This window comes from Macaca nemestrina, chromosome 1, assembly GCF_043159975.1.
Source record: "Macaca nemestrina isolate mMacNem1 chromosome 1, mMacNem.hap1, whole genome shotgun sequence".
Classification (NCBI taxonomy): domain Eukaryota; kingdom Metazoa; phylum Chordata; class Mammalia; order Primates; family Cercopithecidae; genus Macaca; species Macaca nemestrina.
The window spans coordinates 141,317,517-141,340,054 of NC_092125.1; the positions used below are offsets into that span (position 1 = coordinate 141,317,517).

Here is a 22,538-nt window from a genome sequence, read left to right on the forward strand (position 1 = left end):
CCGGCGTTCCGTGTCACCGCGGCGGCTCCGCACACGCGCCGCGCCCAGTCCGGAGCGCGCAGGGGAAAGCCGGGCCTGCGGGGTGCGGCGGGCCAGGCCGGGGTGCAGAGCTCGGCCGTCTTCCGCGGAGAGCGAGATCCGGTTTCAAAATTGCAAAACTGTGAGGGAGGACGAAGGCGATACTCTCCAAACCATCCCGGGCACCAAGGAAGGAAGCGCCACTCGTTCTCTTTGTTGTTCTCAATGTATCAAGCAAAACTAGTTTTAAGCCCACATATTCGTGTGTCATAGTTCAGGGACACAGGTCAGCGACAAACTTCTATGCTATTACACCCAAATAGATTCTTCATAGTGCAAAATCACTCTGCACTGTGAAAGATAGCAGCCTTCCTTTTCTCCTCAAAATCTTTCATGGAATCATAATTTCTGTAGAAATCCGCCTATTCCTTGCCTGGTTCAGCCACAGCAAACTTACAGAGAGCTGCAACCCCAGGGATACAATGAATGCTCCAAAACGTGACGCGGCAGAAGCCTGGCCAGAAGGCCACACACCTGAGGGTTCGTGGAAGGGCTGGAAGCCGTGAGAGTGACAGTCCCCGGAAGATATCTCAGCCTCAGCACCGACGTGACCACTCTTGTCCTGACCTCCTCTATCGTCCAGCTCACTGTTAGAATTTCATTCAGCCTTTTCCCAATCACTGGGTCAGGTGTTAAGTGTTCATTTTCTGTGAGCTGTCAAACTGGTTTACAAAGTGGCCGTACAATTTTGAATTTACTTCAGCATGTGTGAGTTATACAATTGACCTTTGAACAATGTGGGGGGTTAGGGTTGCTGACCCCTTTCACATCTGAAAATCCATGTATAACTTTTGAGTTCCCCCAAACTTAAGTACTAATAGCCTACTACTGACCAAAACAATTAACACATATGTTTATGTATTATATACCATATCTTTATAATAAAGAAAAATGTTAAAATCATAAAATACATTTACTATTCATTAAGTGGAAGTGGATTATCTTAAGAGTGTTCATCCTTGTCATCATCAGGGTAGGCAGGCTGAGGAGGAGAAAGAAGAGGCGAGGTTGATCTTCCTGTCTTGGGGTGATGGGGAGGGAAGAGGTGGAAGAAAATCCATGTGTAAGTGAACCTACACAGTTCAAACCCATGTTGTTTGAAGATTAACTGTATTTTGCTCTTTTTCTAGGGTCTTGAGTTAGGAACTTATTGAGACCTTTGCTATTTCTCATGCAATCATTTAGCACCTATAAATTTCTCTCAGTACTCTGTTGTTGTTGTTGTTGTTGTTTGTTTGTTTGTTTTGAAACGGAGTCTCACTGTTGCCTAGACTGGAGTGCAGTGGCGCGATCTCGATCTCGGCTCACTGCAAGCTCCGCCTCCCTGGTTCAGGCCATTCTCCTGCCTCAGCCTCCCAAGCAGCTGTGACTACAGGCGCCCGCCACCACGCCCTGCTAAGGTTTTTGTATTTTTGGTAGAGACGGGGTTTCACCGTGTTAGCGAGGTTAGCTCGTGATCTGCCCTCCTCGGCCTCCCAAAGTGCTGAGACTACAGGCGTAAGCCACTGTGCCTGGCCTCTCTCAGTACCCTTTAACCACATTACATATATGTTGATATGTTGTATTTTTTCATTCGTTACGTATTTTTTAAAATGTCCTGTTTTAGGTTGGGTGCTGTGGCTTACGCCTATAATCCCAGCACTTTGGGAGGCTGAGGCAGGAGGATCGCTTGAACTCAGCAATTCAAGACCAGCGTGGGCAACATGGCAAAACCCTGTCTCTACAAAAAAATAGAGAAATTAGTCAGGTGTGGTGGTACACGTCTGTAGTCCCAGCTACTTGGGAGGCTGAGGTGGGAGGATCACCTTAGCCCTGGAAGGTTGAGGCTGCAGTGAGCCAAAATCATGCCACTGCACTCTAGCCTGGGTTACAGAGTGAGATTATGTTTCAAAAAACAAAAAACAAGGCCGGGGGTGGTGGCTCACACCTGTAATCCCAGCACTTTGGGAGGCTGAGGTGGGCAGATCACCTGAGGTCAGGAGTTTGGGACCAGCCTGGCCAATATGGTGAAACCCCATTTCTACTAAAAATACAAAAAAAATTAGCCAGGCATGGTAGTGCATGCCTGTAGTCCAAGCTACTTGGGAGGCTGAGGCATGAGAATTGCTTCAACCCGGGAGGCAGAGATTGCAGTGAGCTGAGATCACACCACTGCAGTTCAGCCTGGGTGACAAAGGGAGACTCTGCCTCAGTCTTAACTCATAACACATTAAATTTTTAAGAGATAGAGGTCTTGCTATGTTGATCAGGCTGGTCTTGAACTCCTGGCCTCAAGCAGTCCTCCCACTTTACCCTCCCAAAGTGCTGAGACTACAAGCATGAGGTACTGTGCCTGGCAGTCTCTTATTGACTTGTATCTGATTCTATTATGGCCCAAGAACATACTCCACATGACCTCTATTCTTTTAAGTTTGTTTTATAATCTGGGATATGGTCTATCTTGGTGAATGTTACATGGTTGTTTAAAAAAAAAAAAAAAAGTGTGGATGGAGTGTTCTACCTTTGTCCGCTAGATTATGTTGGCTGCTTGTGTCTTACCTTTTTTTTTTTCTTTTTCTTTTTTTTTTCAAGAGACAGGGTCTCACTTTGTTACCCAGGATGGAGTGCAGTGGCTATTCACAGGTGCAGTCATTAAGCACACTGCAGCCTCAGACTCCTGGGCTTAAATGACCATCCTTCCTCAGCCTCCTACATAGCTGGGATTATAGGTGCATTCCACCACACCCAGCTTATGTCAACTTTTAAATAAGAGAATTCCTGTTAAATTCATTCACATCAAATAAGTTCCTCAATTTATAGATCGCAATACCAAAATCTTATGAAGATTAAAAAACAATATAGAAATTTATTGAATGAAAATAGTTTCAATAATTATATTAGAAATTGAATCTACCAGTATATAAAATGAATAATACAACTATGGAGGTTTTATTTCAGGAAAGAATGGTCCAACATCAAGAAATCTATAAACATACTATATCAACATTTGTAGAAGAAAAACCACATATCAACAAATGCCAATAAAGGCATGTGGCAAAATTCAGCAACTATTCCTTAAAAGCTAACTTAATCCAGGTAGCAAGAAACTGCTTAAACATTACCATTACCAGAAAACAGTAACCTATAGTGAAATCCTCTATTTTAGAGTTGGGAGTAAGAAAGAATGATTGCTATTAGCTCTATTATTTAACATTATTTTTGGAAATTCAAGCTAAGGAAATAACCCAAAAAGAACCAAATAAATTTTTAAAATTACATAAAAATTGGAAAAGAGGCAAAAATATAGCTATTTGCAGATTATATTTCTTTAAACCTTAAAAAATTAATAGAATAAAATTTGGTAAGGTGTCTAGATACAAGGTAAGTATACAAAAGTCAATAGTTTTTCCATATCCCAGCATTAACCAATTAGAAATTGAAACTACATTCATGAGATTGCAGGAGAGCTCAACATTGTATCATTCCCCCATATTATTGCATATAATTAATTTTTGATAATATTCCACTGTGAGATTATGACAGTTTATTCATTCTTGTATTAACAGCATTTGGGTTGGTCCTGTCTTTCTTTCCCTCTCCCTCCTTCCCTATTACGATCCTTGCAAATGTTTTGTATATTCTTGTACATGTCTCTTCAGTCTGTTTTGTAATAGCTTCTCTAGGTTATATACTTTGAGCGAATTGCAGTTATGACTACAGAATTATTTGTATTAGTCTACTCTCTCATTGCTATAAAGAAAACCTGAGACTGTGTAACTTATAAAGAAAAGAGATTTGGCCGGGCGCGGTGGCTCACGCCTGTAATCCCAGCACTTTGGGAGGCCGTGGCGGGCGGATCACGAGGTCAGGAGATCGAGACCATCCTGGCTAACACGGTGAAACCCCGTCTCTACTAAAAATGCAAAAAATTAGCCGGGCGAGGCGGCGGGCGCCTGTAGTCCCAGCTACTCGGGAGGCTGAGGCAGGAGAATGGCGTGAACCCGGGAGGCGGAGCTTGCAGTGAGCCGAGATCGCGCCATTGCACTCCAGCCTGGGCGACTAAGCGAGACTCTGTCTCAAAAAAAAAAAAAAAAAAAAAGAAAAGATATTTAATTGGCTCATGGTCCTGCAGGTTGTATAGAAAGCATAGCAGCTCCTGCTTTTGGGGAGTCCCCAGAGAGCTTCCCATCATGGCAGAAGGCAAAGCAGGGGGGTAAGGTGGCAGAAGCAGGAGCAAGAGACAGAAGAGGGAGGTGCCACACATTTTTAAACAACAAAGATCTTGTGAGAACTCTCACTATACAGTACTAAGAGGGGATGATGCTTCATGAATAGTTATTCCTGAAGACTCCAACACCATGATCAAATCACCTTCTACCAAGTTCCACCTCCAGCATTGGGAATTACATTTCAACATGAGATTTAGGTGGGGACACGTATCCAAACCATAGCACTATTCAATTTTACAAAATAATGTTAAATTGTTTTCAAAAAAATTTTTTTTAACCTTTCTCTGTCTTCTAGGCTAGAGTGCAATGGCATGATCATGGCTCAACTGCCATCTTGAACTCCTGGCCTCAAGTGATCCTCCTGCCTTGGCCTCCCAAAGTATTGGGATTACAGGCATGAGCCACTGCACTCAGCCAATGTTGTTATATATATATATATATATTTTTTTTTTTTTTTTTGAGGCGGAGTCTTGTGCTGTTGCCCGGGCTGGAGTGCAGTGGCCGGATCTCAGCTCACTGCAAGCTCCGCCTCCCGGGTTTACGCCATTCTCCGGCCTCAGCCTCCCTAGTAACTGGGATTACAGGCACCCGCCAACTCACCCGGCTAGTTTTTTGTATTTTTTTTTTTAGTAGAGACGGGGTTTCACCGTGTTCGCCAGGATGGTCTCGATCTCCTGACCTCGTGATCCACCCACCTCGGCCTCCCAAAGTGCTGGGATTACAGGCTTGAGCCACCGCGCCCGGCCTCAATGTTGTTATATTTACACTCCTGACCACTAGTATAAGTTCTGAAGTAAAATGACTATGTGTGGCAGAAATTACCAATACCCACAAGTTGCTCCAAATGTCTCAGGCTTAGTCAGGTGTGGCCAAGTGATTGGGTTCTGGCCAGAGGGATATGAGTGCAAGAGGTTTAAGTTTCTCCCAAGTTTGGGCATTAAAAACACTCTAGGCTGGCGTGGTAGCTCATGCCTGTAATCCCAGCACTTTGGAAGGCTGAGGCGGGCAGATAAATCACTTGAGCCCAGGAATTCGAGATCAGCCTGGGCAGCATGAGCCACTGTGCCTGGCAAAAAAGTTTTTAAACCATACAAATTTAGAATCCTATCAGCACACACTTTGCTGTGACATAGTTCAGACACAAATAGGGTACAAAAAATATGCTAACATATATAAACTTTGTTAATGAAAAAAAACAGAAACAGGTATGATTGAGATACATTTTAGTCACTGATAACTAGTTGTGCCCTGAGGGACACTATCAAGAGAAACTGCTGCAGAGAAAAGCTATATATAGATATACAACAAGAAAATAAGCTGCAAGATTAATACATGCATGTTTAATACTGGAAAAAAAATCACAGCCCTCCAAAGTTTCTCCATATTTCAAGTCGACAGTTATTTTTCTCTCAAAACTTTGAGGATTTAATTATACTGTTTCTGGTATTCATTGTTACTGATAACTCATTTATATTTGGTAAAATAAAAATAAGCCGCTTTTCCCTTGCTGCTTGTAAAATTTTGCTTATGGTGTTGTGTAGGCCACCAAAAAATGTCTTAGGTATGAACTTCTTTTTAATTATCTTGTTTGGAATGTTATACTTACAGGATAAAATGATTTTTTTAATTTTAAGAAAATCACAATTATTGTCTCCTCAAATAATGACCCTCCTTATTCTTGTAGTTGATTCCAAGGACTCTAATTTAGATATATGTTAGGTCTTTCCATTCTATCCTGTAGATCAGGGGTTGGCAAACTTTCTGACATATTTTCAATAAGAGGTCAGATACTAAATATTTTGTCTTTGAGGGTTTATTTTTTTATTTTGCTTCTCCTTGTCTCTCTGTGATGTATCCTGGTATCTTTATTTGGATATATCTTCTAACCCATTAATTTAATTGTTTTAACCTATCCATTGAGATTTTTAAAAACTGAGTCTATGTCATTTTCTTACCTAGAAGTTTCATTTTTTTTTTTTAAATCTGCCTATTCTCCTCCTCCCAAAAGTCTACTTTTTTTTTTTTTTTTTTTTTTTTAAACGGAGTCTTGATCTGTCACCCAGGCTGGTGTGCAGTGGCATGATTTTGGCTCACCATAACCTCCATCTCCTGGGTTCAAGTGATTATCCTGCCTCAGCCTCCCAAGTAGCTGGGATTACAGGTGGGTGCCACCATGTCCAGCTAATTTTTGTATTTTTAGTAAAGAAGAGGTTTCACCCTGTTGGCCAGTCTGGTCTCAAACTCCTGATCTCAAGTGATCTACCTGCCTTGGCCTCCCAAAGTGCTGGGGTTACAGGAGTGAGACACCATGCCCGGCCAAAAGTCTTAAAGATTTTAAAAACAGCTATTCTACTGAAGTCCTAGGGAGAATAGGGTGCAAGTTAGTGGGTCTATATTTGTTGTTCATTATTTCTGCTTCTACTTATTATAGCTTGCTTTTTAATGTAATTCACCTTTGATCATGAGCTAATTTCTTCATCTTGATCCTGCTTCTGCCAATAGCCAGTCCGGGACCTTTAGCTTCCTGAAGACCTTTATTCAACTTTCCCACCTCACCATTAGCCCATGGTACAATTAGCATGTTAACATGGCTCCAAGCATCTGACCTAAAGCAAATCCCACCATCCCAGCTGCTGACTGCTCTGCTCCTAGCTAATTTGGGGGTGAAAAACCTGGGAACTCCCTCACCTCTTCTGGGACGGGTAGTGCCTCAGAAAAATATATCCATGCGGGACATATTTGTAAAACTGGAAATAAAGTTGATAGGTTTCTAAGTTTAATTCTAACTAATCTCAATCAAAATTCTAATTTTAGTTCACTCAACTTTTACAAATTAGAGCAATTATAAATTTCTCATAGAGTGACAGTGCAGCAATTCAGAAGTTCAGTAGTAAATGGTCATAGTTAAGCAATTCAGAGGTAGCGTAACTGACAATTCATTTGGGGAAAAAAGAAATCTGGCTCTCTACCTCATACCACAAGTAAAAATATCTTTAATACATCTGGACTTTCCATGTAAAAATTAATTTTACCTGGATTTTAAGTGCAAAAGATATATAAGAATATTTTATTTATTTAGCATCTTGATGTGAGAATATATCCCTAAGCAAGGCATAATATACCAGATACAACAAAGAAAAAGTTTGACTATACAAAATTTAAAATTTTAATAATAAAAAAAAAGACAAGCTTTGAGGGATAAACAACAGATTAAAAACCAGAGTACAAATTTATAAGAAAAAGATATCCCAAAAGAATGAGTAGGCAAGTCACATGGCAAACAAATATAAGACGATCAACTCTACCTGTAGTGTGGGAAATGCAAATTAAAAAAACCTGTTTCCTCAGATCAACAAAAAAATACAGGCATAATGGCTCATACCTGTAATCCCAACACTCTGGGAGGCCAAGGCAGGGGGATCACTTGAGGCCAGGAGTTTGAAACCAGCCTGGTCAACATAGTGAGACTCCATCTCTACAAAAAACAAACAAACAAAAAAACAACTAGCTGGGTGTAGTGGCACTCACCTATAGTCCCAGCTACTCAGGAGCCTGAGGCAGGAGGAGTTTGAGCCCAGGAGTTTGAGGTGGTAAGTGAGCTACGATCGTGTGACTGCACTGAAACCTGAGCCACAGAGCAAGACCCTGTCTCAAAAAAGACAAAAACATAAAAACAAACAAAAAAAAGACAATAATATCCAATGCTGGTGAAGATCATGGGAAAGTGGTATTTTCAAACTTATAAGGATGTGAATTGCTCTAACACTTACTGGATTCAAAATCTATTAATATTAAAACTACTCCCTTTGACTATACCTTCTGACCCAGCGATCCCATTGTAGGAGCTCTACCCTTTGGAAATAGAAGTATAATTATATAAATTATGTGATTGCTCATAGTGGGAAAAGGCTGTAATCAACTGAATGAACAGGGACTTATTTAAATTATAATATAGCTATACTAATGAATGCTGTACGGCCTTTAAAAATGAATTAGTGTATATCCTTCTGATGACTTAATGCTCAAGATGCATTAAATCAGTTGCCAAGTAACATACATAGATGATCATAATTTTATAAAAACAAGTCCCTCAAACCTTCTATATGTTCATATTTGAATGGGCATAAATAAGACAGTATAATACATAAGATTTCACCTCTCCTTTGGGAGACTGAGGCTGGTGGATCATGAGGTCAAGAGATCAAAACCATCCTGGCCAACATGGTGAAACCCTGTCTCTACTAAAAACACAAAAACTAGCTGGGCATAGTGGCATGCACATATAGTCCCAGCTTTTTGGGAGGCGGGAGGCAGAAGAATTGCTTGAACCTGGGAGGTGGAAGCTGCAGTGAGCTGAGATTACACCACTGCATTCCAGCCTGGCGACAGAGCAAGACTCTGTCTCAAAAAAAAGAAAAAAAGATTTCACCTCTCAGTATATGAAGTGGACAGAGACTTTAATACCTCTAAATTTTATCTTTATATCATATTTAAAAGCTTTATAATTTAAAAATTATAATATTCATAATTGGATATAGAATTCATGTATAAATGACTTATAACAATTTTTGGACTGGCAAACTGGTTTTGGCTGTTGGCTTCTACACAATTGCATACAAATTAATAAATTAATGAATGATATATATAGAACTTCTACATGAAGTATTAATATTCAGAATATACAAAGAATTATAAAGAACTAAGAATTCCCATATAGAGTAACTATACTAAAAACCACCAAATTTCATAAAGGGTTTAAAAAATTAAAAAAGGTCAGGCACAGTGGCTCCCATCTGTAATCCCAGCACTCTAGGAGGCTGAGATGAGAGGATCACTAGGTCAGGAGATTGAGATCATCCTGGCTAACATGGTGAAACCCCATCTCTACTAAAAACACAAAAAGAAATTAGCCGGGTGTGGTGGTGGGCGCCTATAGTCCCAGCTACTTGGGAGGCTGAAGCAGGAGAATGGCATGAACCTGGGAGGCAGAGCTTGGAATGAGCCAAGATTGTGCCACTGCACTCCAGCCTGGGTGACAGAGCGAGACTCCACCTCAAAAAAAAAAAAAAAAAAAATTATATTACTATAAAGAAAAAAAGAATGGGCCAAGGATGTGAGGAGCCAACTTAGAGAAGAAAACCCAGGTTTTCTTCTAATTGAATTACACTTACAGAAAAACCAGTGTGTAAGCTGATAATTATTTATAGGAGGAAACACTGATGGTAGAAACCAAAATTGGTAGAATGCCCTTAGGAAGGTAAAAAATAACAGATTCCCCTTAAATGAGAGCACAGACAATTCATCGTTTGTAACAAAGGAGATAGCAGAGCATCTGAATAGTGATGCTTGTAGATGTGGTTTTGGAAGTCTGTGGAAGGTCTGCTCAGATTGCTTCTGTTCTCAGTCCAAGAGAAGCAAGAAATAGGTAGCATAGACTGATGGTGGGTAGTGTTGATTAGTGGTCTGAGTAGAATGGAGATATAAAACAGTTGACTCCCTAGGGAGAGTGAATGGACCATGAAAACAGTAAGACTTCTGGGCAGCATTAAAGTTAATTTGAATTTATGCTCACAAATTTAAAGTGAGACTGGTTATCATGGTCACGTATCTTTCTCTAACCACACTCAGCTTCCTGAGTGCAAAAGTAGGCGTTCATATTTCATAAGGATTTGAGCTTTGCCAAGTGAATAAAACAAAGGAGCAATGGAGTTGACAGAGTATGCAAAGGAGTGATTATTAATAACATACTACAGGCTGGGTGCAGTAGCTCACGCCTGTAATCCCAGCACTTAGGGAGGCTAAGGAGGGCGAATCACTTGAGGTCAGAAGTTCGAGACAAACGTGGCCAACATGGTGAAACCCCGTTTCTACTAAAAATACAAAAAAATTAGCTGGGCGTGGTGGCATGTGCCCATAATCCCAGCTACTACTCAGGAGGCTGAGGCAAGAGGATTGCTTGAGCCCAGGAGGCAGAGATTGCAGTGAGCTGAGATCGTGCCATTGCACTCCAGCCTGTGCGAGAGTGAGATGCTGTCTCAAATAAATAAAAAGATAAATGATGTACTAAAAACTCAGGATAAGCACAGAAGTGAGGGCATGAAAGGAGAGGTGCTGCGAAAACACTAGGATTAATGGATTGTAGGTCTTCATGAGGTCTAAGGATTGTTGGCATCAAGGGTCTATAAGGAGTATGCTAGAAAAGATAGGAGAAAGTAGTGAGAATAGGATGCTTGAAACTGAGACTAAGGGTTTTTGTTATCGGTAATGACAAAGGAGTGAGTGGCTGAGGCTGATCTTGCTACTCAAGGTCATTAGCAGAGAGGTCAAAGGACTGAGAAGTATCATTTGGAGAGTGACGGTGAGGTAGAGACTAAAATCTCTGAGAACAAGAGTGAACCAGGAATGGTAAATGACAATGGGTGGCATAGTCTAATGATCATGAAAAATTTTAAGACGGAAGTTTTTAGGGAGGAGGGAGGTAAGAAAGAGAATGGTCTACAAGCAGCACTACAAAGACAAGAAAAGCCACAAGAAAACAAGCACCAAATGGGGGGAGCTGCAGGAGACAGCCAGATTCCTGTGAGAGCAGGGGGATCTCAAACTTCAGCGTGTACGAGAATGACCTAGAGGGTTAGTTCAACTATGGATTGCTGGACCCCACACCCAGAGTTTGTGATTTAATAAGTCTTAAGTCTTTAGAATTTGCATTTCGAAAAAGTTCCCAGGTATTGTTGTGTGGTCCAGGGACTACACATTCAGAACAACTCAGAACAAAAACAAGAAAGAAAAAAGCAAAAGGATTGACTATGTAGAGAACATCATTGATGACTTATCACGGATTCTAGAAAACACAATAAAAAGGTTCTAGGAGTTGGAGCAGGTGTGAGATGGGGCCAGAAAGGGAGTCTTCACAAAATCAGGCTTTAGCTGAAGACAGTTAAAGAGAAGCCAAACAATCTTTTACTAAAAATAATGTGTAATATAGGAAGGATTGGTTATAAGCCAATACTTTTATTTGCTAAACTGACTTTAACCCACTAAAAGTTTGTTGAGTATCTGCAATGTGCCAGGCCCCTTATAGCCTAAGAAGAGGTTAAGTGCCAAGTCGGTTAAACAGAATAACCAAACACAGCTCACTATAATCTTTTCTATTATGTAAATAAAATTATATATATATAATCATAGGACAATCTGTACTATTTAGCATAAACTGATTTCTTAATTAAAATAGGTATAGTTGGATAAGAATACACTATCACTTTATTTATTTAGACAGGGTCTCACTCTCATTGCCCAGGCTGGAGTGCAGTGGCATGATTTTGGCTCACTGCAGTCTTGACCTCCTTGGGTTCAAGAGATCCACCCCTGCCCCCTCTGCCCTCCTGACCAACCCCCCTCCGCCCACCAACTGCCAGTAGCTGGGACTACAGGTGCGTGCCACCACGCCCAGCTAATTTTTGTATTATTTTTGTAGAGACAGAGTCTCAACATGTTTCCCAGGCTGGTCTTGAATTCCTAAGCTCAAGCAATCTGTCTGTCTCAGCCTCCCAAAGTGCTGGGATTACAGGCGTGAGCCACCCTAACTGTCACTTTAATTCTGGCTGTGTCATGAAGGTCACATCACCATTTAGTTACTACTTAATCATGTTTTTAAAATGCCTGATTAAAATTTAAAGATAGTTTGAAAATTTATCATATTAATTGTAAAAATAAGTGAAGTCAAGACAACTTTTTCTCTCTCTATAATAAACATACACTTCAAATTTTTACTTTAGATGGTAGCAGAACACTGCCTGAATCATGTTACACTTCAAGAGTTCAAAATTTTAAAATACATTAAGCTGATACACATGGTTTACACATAATTGCAACTTGAAAATAACAAGAGAAATATTTTACAGAATATTTAAATAAGTCTTATTGTAGTTAAAATATTTTAAACATTCATTGCTATCACATATGCATATTAAGAAATGTCTCATTTATATAGAAACTTACATACATAGTATTCACTATTAAATATTACAAATAAATATTTTAGTTATTTTGACTCAAATTCAACATCTTTGAAACCATCGGCAATATTTCTTGTTTTTTTTTTTTTTTCTTTTTTTGAGACAGGGTCTTACTCTGTTGGTCAAGCTGGATTGAAGTGGCACAAACACAGTTCACTGTAGCCTTGACCTTGTGGGCTCAAGTGATCCTCCTGCTTCAGCCTTCCATGTAGCTGGGACTATGGTGTGTGCCACCATGCCAATTTTTTTTTTTTTTTTGTAGAGGCAGGGGTCTCACTCTATCACCCAGGCTGGAGTGCGGTGGTGCAATTCCAGCTCACCGCAACCTCTGCTTCCTGGACTCAAGTGATCTTCCCACCTCAGCTTCCCAAGTAGCTGGGATCACAGGCATGCACCACCACACCCAACTGATTTTTCGTATTTTTTGTAGAGACAAGGTTTCACCATGTTTCCCAGGTCCAAACTCCTGAGCTCAAGAAATCTGCCCACCTTGGTCTCCCAAAGTGCTGGGATTATAGGTGTGAGCCACCACAACTGGCAGTTTCAGCCCGTATTTCTTTAAAACTACATTTCAATATAAATTTTTAATATAGAACCAGCTGGGAATCTTATGAAATCTGACATTCAGTGAAACCAAGTATTATTTGTTAGAATCTAAATATTTTTGAAGGCAGACAAATATTTGTTTTAAAAGTTAAAAACTCAACAGGAACTATGTTTTTTATACACTTTCATATATTCTTCATTATTTTTCACTTATTGAATTACAAAAATCATACTCTTCATTTTTAAACAAGCAGGAACTATCTTGGATTTTCATTGCTTAGTACAGGGCCTATAATACATAGACAATTATTTATAGAATGAATGAATATCTGGGAATTTTGTCCAATTTTTAGGGATCCAAAATTACTAAATTTCCTGTGAATTATGTCATTTGAAAAATAAGCATGTAGCTATTAAAAATGTAAGTGAAAACTGTTTAATCATTTTAGAGCAGTCAAAATACAATATAAGATTGGTATCTTGGTATCTGAAAGCAATCATTTTACCACATGCATTTTGATCTTTTACCATTCATTTTAAGTTGATGGTTAATTTAAAAACTAAGTTTTAATCAAAGTTGTTTTCAAACATTGTCATAATGTCACTTTGAAGGGTCATATCAATGGTACCCGCCATCTGTAGAAAAAGCAGAAAATTTTAAGATTACTTTAAAAATGTATGCCTTTACTAAAACTATACAATAATGATTATGCAACATTTGGGAACAGATCATACAAAATGAAAACTATTCAATAATTTTTTTATTTTTATTTTCTCAGGTTGAACAATAAATTTGTACATAATTATTTTTGTTTAAATACTACCTGATTTGTTAATATATTGTTCATGTAATAAATAAAAAACAAAACCTACAAGAACACTAAGAATAAGTTTGACCCCTCTCCACAAGTAAAAGAGAAAGTTCAATGTTGACAGAGTGGGTAAGAACATGAACTCTGAGAGCACATTGTCTTACTTATAAACCCAACATAATGCCAGACACACAAAATTACTTTTTGAATGAACCAATATCTTTGTTATGCGAGATAACCACAACATGTAATGCTAAAGCTATGAGCTTTCCTTGATTCTGCCACTTACTGTGTAACCTAGTAAGTCTATTCTATGTAGAGGCATTTATGAAGAATTAGATTACATGTATAACATTCAGCAAAATGCCATATTAATCACTAAAAAGCTATTCAAAAATAAGCCAAAGTAGAGAAAAAGCTAATTAAGACAAAGGAAACAAATGTCAACTATATTCTGAAGCCTTTTCTAAATCCCCTTATAGGTAGATATTCTTTAGCATCTGAGATGACACCAAATATTAGAGTTCACAAAATTATTTTTAAAAAATAAATCAATAAACAGCAACAGACCAGAGTGGTAGGTAAAAGCACCAATTTGCAATCAGTGGGTTGGCTTCTTGAATGGGAATTAGCATTCTCATTAACTATGTGGGAAAATATTTGGAATTATGATTTACCTACTGAAAGAATATTTGAAAGGTATGTCTGACTCTTACAAACCATATAAATTTCTTTAAATCTGCCTTAGAGACAAAGGAATACTTCTTAAATCTTAATCTAGACTACATTCTTTTTTATCTTTTTTTTTTTTTTTGAGAGGGAGTCTTGCTCTGTCGCCCAGGCTGGAGTGCAGTGGCGCAATCTCTGCTCACTGCAAGCTCCGCCTCCCAGGTTCACGCCATTCTCCTGCCTCAGCCTCCTGAGTAGCTGGGAGGACAGGTGCCCGCCACCACACCTTATTTTTAATAGAGATGGGGTTTCACCATGTTGGCCAGGATGCTCTTGATCTTCTGACCTCGTGATCCGCCCAACTCGGCCTCCCAAAGTGCTGGGATTACAGGTGTGAGCCACCGCGCCCAGCCATCTTTTTTTTTTTTTTTTTTTTGAAACAGAGTGTCATTTTGTCACCCAGGCTGGAGTGCAGTGGCATGATCTCAGCTCACTGCAACCTCCACCTCCTGGGTTCAAGTGATTCTCTTTCCTCAGCCTCCCGAGGAGCTGGGATTACAGGTGTGTACCACCATGCCCAGGTGATTTTTGCATTTTTAGTAGAGTCAGGATTTTGCCACATTGGCCAGGCTGGTGTTGAACTCCTGACCTCAAGTGATCCACCTGCCTTGGCCTCCCAAAGTGTGGGATTACAAGGCGCAAGCTACTGCAACTGGCACAGACTACATTCTTTTTTTTTTTTTTTTTCTTGAGACAGAGTCTCACTTTGTCACCTAGGCTGGAGTGCAGTGGCATGACCTCAACTCACTGCAACCTCTGCCTCGCAGCTTCAGGTGATTCTCATGTCTTAGCCTCCCAAGTAACTGGGGCTACAGGTGCGCACCACCAAGCCCAACTAATTCTTGTAGTTTTAGTAGAGATGGGGTTTCACTATGTTGGCCAGGGTGGTCTCGAACTCCTGACCTCAAGTGATTCACCTGCCTTGGCCTCCCAAAGTGTTGGGATTACAGGCATGAGCCACTGCACCAGGCCCCAGACTACATTCTTAACACCCAGTTTCTAGGATGCCAAATGTCTAGCCCAGATAGTTCCTTAAAGTTCTATTCTAAGCCTCCAATATAGGCATTGGATACGTTGTCCTAGTTTAAATATCATGTGATACTGCTATAAGTATCCAGACATACTGCAAAATTTGTAGAATATGTAATGAAACCTGCTTTTATTTAAAGGTTGTGTGTATTGGCTTATTTTAGATTTTCTTACATCTTGACTAAAATCTGTGCATGTGGAACAATTATCGACAGAGAACTGTACCAATTAACCTTAGATACCATGTTTTTTTTTTTTTTTTTAAATAGATGGAGTTTTGCTCTTGTTGCCCAGGCTGGAGTGCAGTGGCGTGATCTCGGCTCACTGTAACCTCTGCCTCCCAGTTCAAACGATTTTTCTGCCTCAGCCTCCTAAGTAGCTAGGATTACAGGTGCACCACCATGGCTGGCCAATTTTTGTATTTTTAGTAGAGAGGGGGTTTCACCATGTTGGCCAGGCTGTTCTCAAACTCCTAACTTCCCGTGATCTGCCTGCCTCGGCCTCCCAAAGTGTTAAGATTATAGGCATGAGCCACTGCACCCAGCCAATACCATGATTTTTAATACTAATGCTCCCCATAGCTGACACTATAAGCTGGCTGTTCCTTACCATGTGGTCCTAAACACACTCTTCAACTATTCAAATTTAAGATAAAAAGTTTGTTCAAAGGAACTGGCATGTGGTGAACTTTTGGGAGCTCTGCTAAGTGTCAAGTTGTTATTGCTTTACAGAGTATGGCTCTCTCAATTGGCAGCAAGAGGTTGGGCTGTCAAAAATGATAGCAAATAGATCCAAGGTCAGGTTGTTAGTTATCAAGCTGCTAGATGTAACATCATTAGTCAACTTTCAGTGGGTTCCTAGTCTAGTCATGTTCCAGAAATGTGCTTAGGATACTAGGAAATGTGTCAGGTTACCTAGTTGCGTTGTTGGGCTGCAACTAGGGTGCAGTGAAATCACTTGGGGGTAACTTAAGTCAGGCCCTTGTGAGTACCAACAGGAAACATTTTTACATCAGTACAGAAAGACTTTAGGTCAACTGCTAATGAAATTTAACAATGAGTTTCTAAAAACCTCCAAAAAGACAATACCAAAAAGTTTCTATTTAAAATTGAGTTCATTAAAGTTTAAAATTCAGTTCCTTAGTTGCATTAGCTACATTTCCCGTGCTCAAGAGCCCTATGTGGCTACTTCCTAGTATGTTTGAATGGATAAAGCATATTTCTGTCATTGTAGAAAGTTCCATTAAGATTACACTGCTCTAAAGTAAACTTCACCATATGTTAAATGTACAGCACTATTAAATGTGATTTGTTTCTACCTTAGTATTATAAAATATGTGGCTGACAAAACTTTTGTTATTCCCTAGAAAATTACTCTGTACTTTAACCAATACTATAGCTAAAGCCAATGGCTCTTCTCTTCTCAAACTAATGTTCTTATATGCCTTATGAATTTACATGTTTTTCCTAGGATTACAAAAATATCTAGTTCTATGGGACTAACATTGCTAGGGAAAAAAAAAAAATCTAGCACCCAACAAGGTAATATTCACGACATCTGGTATTTATGATTATCAGTTATGCAAAGCAGAAAAACACTATTCACAAAGAAGAGACTAACCAATCAATTCAAACTGACCCAGAACTGACAAAATACTGGAATTAGCAGAGAAGCACATTAAAACAGTTATTTTAACTGTATTCCATTTTTTCAGAAGTTTAATACAGACAAAAAACAAAAAAACACATACATTTTTAATAAACCCAAATCTCACATCTACAATGTCTGGGATGAAAAATAAAACACTGGGGATTAACAGAAGATTAGATACTGAAGAAAAGACTGGTGAATTTATCCAAAATGAAATTCAAAGGGAAAAAAGAATTTTAAAAATTAAAAGAGCAGCCCAGGTGCAGGTAGCTCACGCCTGTAATCCTAACACTTTGGGAGGCAGAGGCAGGCAGATCCCTTAAGGACAGGAGTTTGAGACTAGCCCTGGCCAACATGGTGAAACCCTGTCTCTACTAAAAAAATAAAAACAAAAACAAAATTAGCTGGGCATGGTAGTATGTGCCTGTAGTCCCAGCTACTTGAGAGGCTGTGCCATGAGAATCACTTGAACCTGGGAGGAGGCAGAGGTTGCAGTGAGCCGAAATCACACCACTGCACTGCAGCCTGAGCAACAGAGTGAGATTCAGTCTCAAAAAAATAAATAAATAAATAAAAAATAAAAGAGCATTAGTGAGCTATGGGGCAACTTTCAATGGTCTAATACATAAATAACTGGAGTCCTCACAAGGGAGTGAGGGGGGATATTATTTGAATAAATAATGGCCAAAAGCTTTCCAAGCTTGATGAAAACTATAAACACACATCTCAAATAAGCTCAACAAATCACAAGAAACATGAAGAAAACAACTGCTGAAACCCAGTGATTAATACAAATGTTAAAGGCAAGTAGAGGAAAAACATACTATATACAGAAGACCAAAGATAATAGTATTGGATTTCTCAGTGGAAACAATGGAATCAATGAGACAGTGAACAAGTACCTTTAAAGTGCTAAAAGAAAAAACATTAAAGCTCTAAGAGTTCTAAATTCAGCAAAAGTATCTTTCAAAATTGAAGGCAGGGCCAGGCGCAGTGGCTCACACCTGTAATTCTAGCACTCTGGGAGGCAGAGGCAGGCAGACTGCTTGAGCCCAGGAGTTCAAGACCACCCTGGGCCACACAGTGAGACTTTGTCTCTACAAAAAAACCCAAACAAACAAAAAAAAAAACCATCAAAAAAATGAGCTGGCTGTGGTGGTGCATGCCTGTGGTCCCAGCTGCTGGGGGGGGTTGGGGTAGAAGGATCGCTTGAGCCTGGGAGGTCAAGCCTACAGTGAGCCATGATCATGCTGCTGCACTCCAGCCTGGGCAACAGAGTGAGACTGTATCAAAAAAAATAAAAGTGGCAAGTTGAAAAACCTGCAAACAAATGTTTATGACAACTTTATTCTTAATTGCCTGCTACCTGGGAGGCTAAGGCAGGAGAATTGATTGAGCCGGGGAGGTGGAGGTTGCAGTGAGCTGAGACTGCACCATTGCATTACAGGCTGGGCAACAAGAGCGAAACTCCATCTCAAAAATAAATGAATAAATAAAATAAACAAAGAAATGAAAAGCACACAAAGTGGTAACTGCATAAATATAACATTCTTTCCTTATTATTTAAAACAATTTAAGAGATATTATCAGTATTTAAACAATAGCATAAGGCTGACAGGGGAGGAATGGAAGTAACTATCGTAAAGCTCTCACACTAAACATGAGGTGGTATAACATAAATTGAAAGCAGACTGCGATTAAGTTAAAGGTGTATGTTGTAAACCGTAAGCAACCACTAAAATAGGAAAACAAAGAGTTACTGATTATGTCAATGAAGGAGATAAAGTGGACTAAAAAAATGCTCTGTAGACATAAAGAACGAGATCATGTCTTTTGCAGGAACATGGATGGAGCTGGAGGCTGTTATCCTCAGCAAACTAATGCAGGAACAGAAAATCAAATACTGTACGTTCTCACCTATCATAGCTGAATGATATGAACTTAGGAACACAAAGAAGGAAACAGCAGACACTGGGGTCTACTTGAGGGTGGAGGTTGGGAGGATGGAGAGGAGCAGCAAAAAAGATAACTATTGGGTACTGGGCTTAATACCTGGGTGAAGAAATAATCTGTACAATGAACCCCTGTTTACCTATGTAACAAACCTTCACATGTACTCCAGAACCTAAAACAAAAGTTAACAACAAAAAAAGCTTAACACAAAAACGGGCAGAAAAAAAAAAAAGACAAGAAGGACAGGAACAGAAAACAAATATCAAGATGATGAACTCAAACTTAACGATGTCAATGATTATACCAAATGTAACTAGTCTAAACATGTGATTAAAAGGCAGGGATCTTTGGCTAATGCCTATAATCCTAACACTTTGGGAGGCCAAGGTGGGTGGATTGCCTGAGCTCAGAAGTTTGAGACCAGACTTGGCAACATGGCGAAACCCTGTCTCTACTAAAAATATAAAAAATTAGCTGGGTGTGGTGGCACCGGCCTGTAATCCCAGCTACTCGGGAGGCTGAGGCATGAGAATCGCTTGAACCCAGGAGGCAGAGGTTGCAGTGAGCCAAGATTGCGCCACTGCACTCCAGCCTGGGCGACAAGAGCGAAATTCTGTCTCAAAAAAAATAAAATAAAATAAAAATAAAAATAAAAAACAGCCGGGCATGGTGGCTCACATCTGTAATCCTAGCACTTTGGGAGGCCGAGGCAGGCGGATCGCCTGAGGTCAGGAGTTCGAGACCAGCCTGCCTAACATGGTGAAACCCTGTTTCTATTAAAAATACAAAAAATTAGCCAGGCATGGTGGTGTGTGCCTGTAATCCCAGCTACTGGGGACGCTGAGGCAAAAGAATCGCTTGAACCCGGGAGGTGGAAGTTGCAGTGAGCCGAGATCGTACCATTGCACTCCAGCTTGGGCAACAAAAATGAAACTTCGTCTCAATAAAAACAAACAAACAAAAGCAAGCTCCCATTACATGTTGCCTACAAGAAACTCACTTTAAATAATTTTAAAAAACACAAAATAGGTTAAAAGTAAAATGATAGAAGGAATTTTACTATGCCAACACTAGTCATAAAAAGGTGAAGTGCCTATTTTAAATTTCAGTGTAATTTTCAGAGTAATTATTACCAGAAGTAAAGATCATTTCATAATGAAAAAGAAGACAAACCAACTTGGCCCGATTAACACCCTATCCAACAGCAATAAAATACACATTCTTCATGTGCACACAGAATATTTACCAAAGTAGACCATAAGCCAGGCCATAAAATAACTCTCAGTAAATTTCAAACAGTTCAATCAGATGTGTGTATGACCACAATGGAATTAAATTAGAAATCACTAACAGAAATCACTAGAATCAGAAAATTCCCAAATATCTGGAAACGAAACACTTCTGAAACAATCCATGAATAAAAGAAGGAATCAACTCTAGCTTTTAAAGTATTATTTTCTGCATATTAGGACTCCTAAGTGAAAGTCAGCTTCTTAATCTAGCAGTCAACTGAAGAAATGCTGACCTGGAACAGATGGCGTATCTTCTGGCCACAATTCATAGGTGGTTTACAGATTTTAAACGGTAATAACAGTAAGTGATAAATCCCTTCACCTAGTGCTAGGCATTTTCCTATGTGCTTAATACATGCTCATTCATTTCACCTTCACAATAGGTATTATCATTCCCATTTTAGGGGTTAGATAATTGCCAAGGTCTAAGAGTCTGGTAAATAGGCAGACCATCTTTTTTTTTTTTTTAAGAGCACGATGTTGCTCTGTCACCTACACTGGAGTGTAGTGGTGTGATCATAGCTCCCTACAGCCTCTAACTCCTGGCCTCAAAAGATCCTCCTGCCTCCAAAACCATCATTTTAACTCAGGTAGTCTAGTACTTCCAGGATCAATACTCTATTATGGCATTGCCTCCTTTGGCTATGAAATTTTTTATTTTAAGCTTTAATTTTAGAACCTGATCCTCACTAAAGAGGTAAGTCTACTGTCACTGAAAAGTTACCCCAAATGCATCCTTGAACATATAAAAGACAGTGCTCTGTTCAATCTTTCCCTTGTTAAATTAGATTTAGTAAACTAAAATTCACTTACTGCTTCTCTCCTCCTCCTCTCTTGTTCTTTCTCCCTTGCTAAATTACGGTCTTTGAGAAGCCAGAGTTTGGATTTATCTTGAGCTTCCAATGACTGCTGATGTTCTTTCTGCTCTTCTCCAGAGCACTTGTTTTGTATTTTATTTGAAAAAGATTCTACAGTCAATCCATTCCCAAGATCCCTTAAAGAAAAAAAGTATAGCTCAAAGTAGGTTTCAAGTTCCTTAAAAGTATTACAAAAATATGTTATTAAATGACAAATATAAAGCCATATATTAGACAACCATTTTCATGTTATAACATTATTTTAAGCTTTATTCTTGATGCATCAAATTATACATAGGTTAATCTATATTAACAAATAAATGGTTTTAGAAACCTGACCAAGATGAACCACTATCTTCTTACACATAGACTAGAAAAACTTTAAGACATTTCTGTAAAATAATGACTATATAATTTAGTAATTAGTATCTTTAGCTTAATCCCTTGTTTGTCTTCAAAAGAGATACCACCACTTAGAAAAAGTATCAATAAAAATGTACTTTTTGCAATTACAATTTGCTTTGTGTTCTACTAAATAGTTGAATCATAGCCACTTAACAAGTAAGAAATTTAATATAGGCCGGGCGCGGTGGCTCACGCCTGTAATCCCAGCACTTTGGGAGGCCGAGACGGGCGGATCACAAGGTCAGGAGATCGAGACCATGGTGAAACTCCGTCTCTACTAAAAATAGAAAAAATTAGGGGCGCAGTGGCGGGCGCCTGTAGTCCCAGCTACTCGGGAGGCTGAGGCAGGAGAATGGCGTGAACCCGGGAGGCGGAGCTTGCAGTGAGCCGAGATTGCGCCACTGCACTCCAGCCTGGGCGACAGAGCGAGACTCCGTCTCAAAAAAAAAAAAAAAAAAAAAAAAAGAAATTTAATATATTTAAAATACATTCTATATCTCCCAAAGCCTCCTTTAATCCAGTAAATTACAGACCTCTGGTTTTCTTGCGATACTTTTGGTTCCTTTGTATTTTGTTCCAAATGCTTCCGTATGAGTTCCTGTGTCCGAGCTTTTACCTCCTTTTCTATGGCTGCTTTTCTAAATTGGTTGAAGAGCTCATCTGAGGATTTCATGACACCTGATGGTTTCACGGATTTGCCCAAACTTTTCCATGAATCTGCATTCTTAATCTTTATATCCTAAAACAAATATTTGGTTCAGTCTACGTCTACAGATGTTAACCAAATTTTAGAAGGAAGAAAATATTTTTTGATACAGCAATAAATTTAATGAAGATTCTAAAGGCCTTCATGTACTTTTTTTACTAAAGTTAAAGGTTGCTAAAGTCAGAAAAAAAATACAAAAACATAATAGATCATCTAAACTCAATTATTAATCTGAGACCAAATTAAAGTAGCACACTT

General features: G+C 39.3%; 1 protein-coding gene across 9 annotated transcripts in view; it reads right to left on the reverse strand.

Annotated features, from left to right (window-relative positions):
- Nucleotides 1-13,260: 13,260 nt before the first annotated feature.
- LOC105485381 (bromodomain testis associated) overlaps nucleotides 13,261-22,538 on the reverse strand; it is a 63,959-nt gene continuing 54,681 nt past the window's right edge. For all 9 annotated transcript variants that reach the window (XM_011747681.2, XM_071079973.1, XM_011747682.3 and 6 more), the window contains 3 exons: nucleotides 22,108-22,313; nucleotides 21,126-21,306; nucleotides 13,261-13,483 (listed from right to left, as the gene is read on the reverse strand). In XM_011747681.2, the coding sequence (XP_011745983.2) occupies nucleotides 13,415-13,483; nucleotides 21,126-21,306; nucleotides 22,108-22,313 (456 nt within the window). In that variant the 3' untranslated portion in view covers nucleotides 13,261-13,414. The remainder of the gene's footprint in view (nucleotides 13,484-21,125; nucleotides 21,307-22,107; nucleotides 22,314-22,538) is intronic.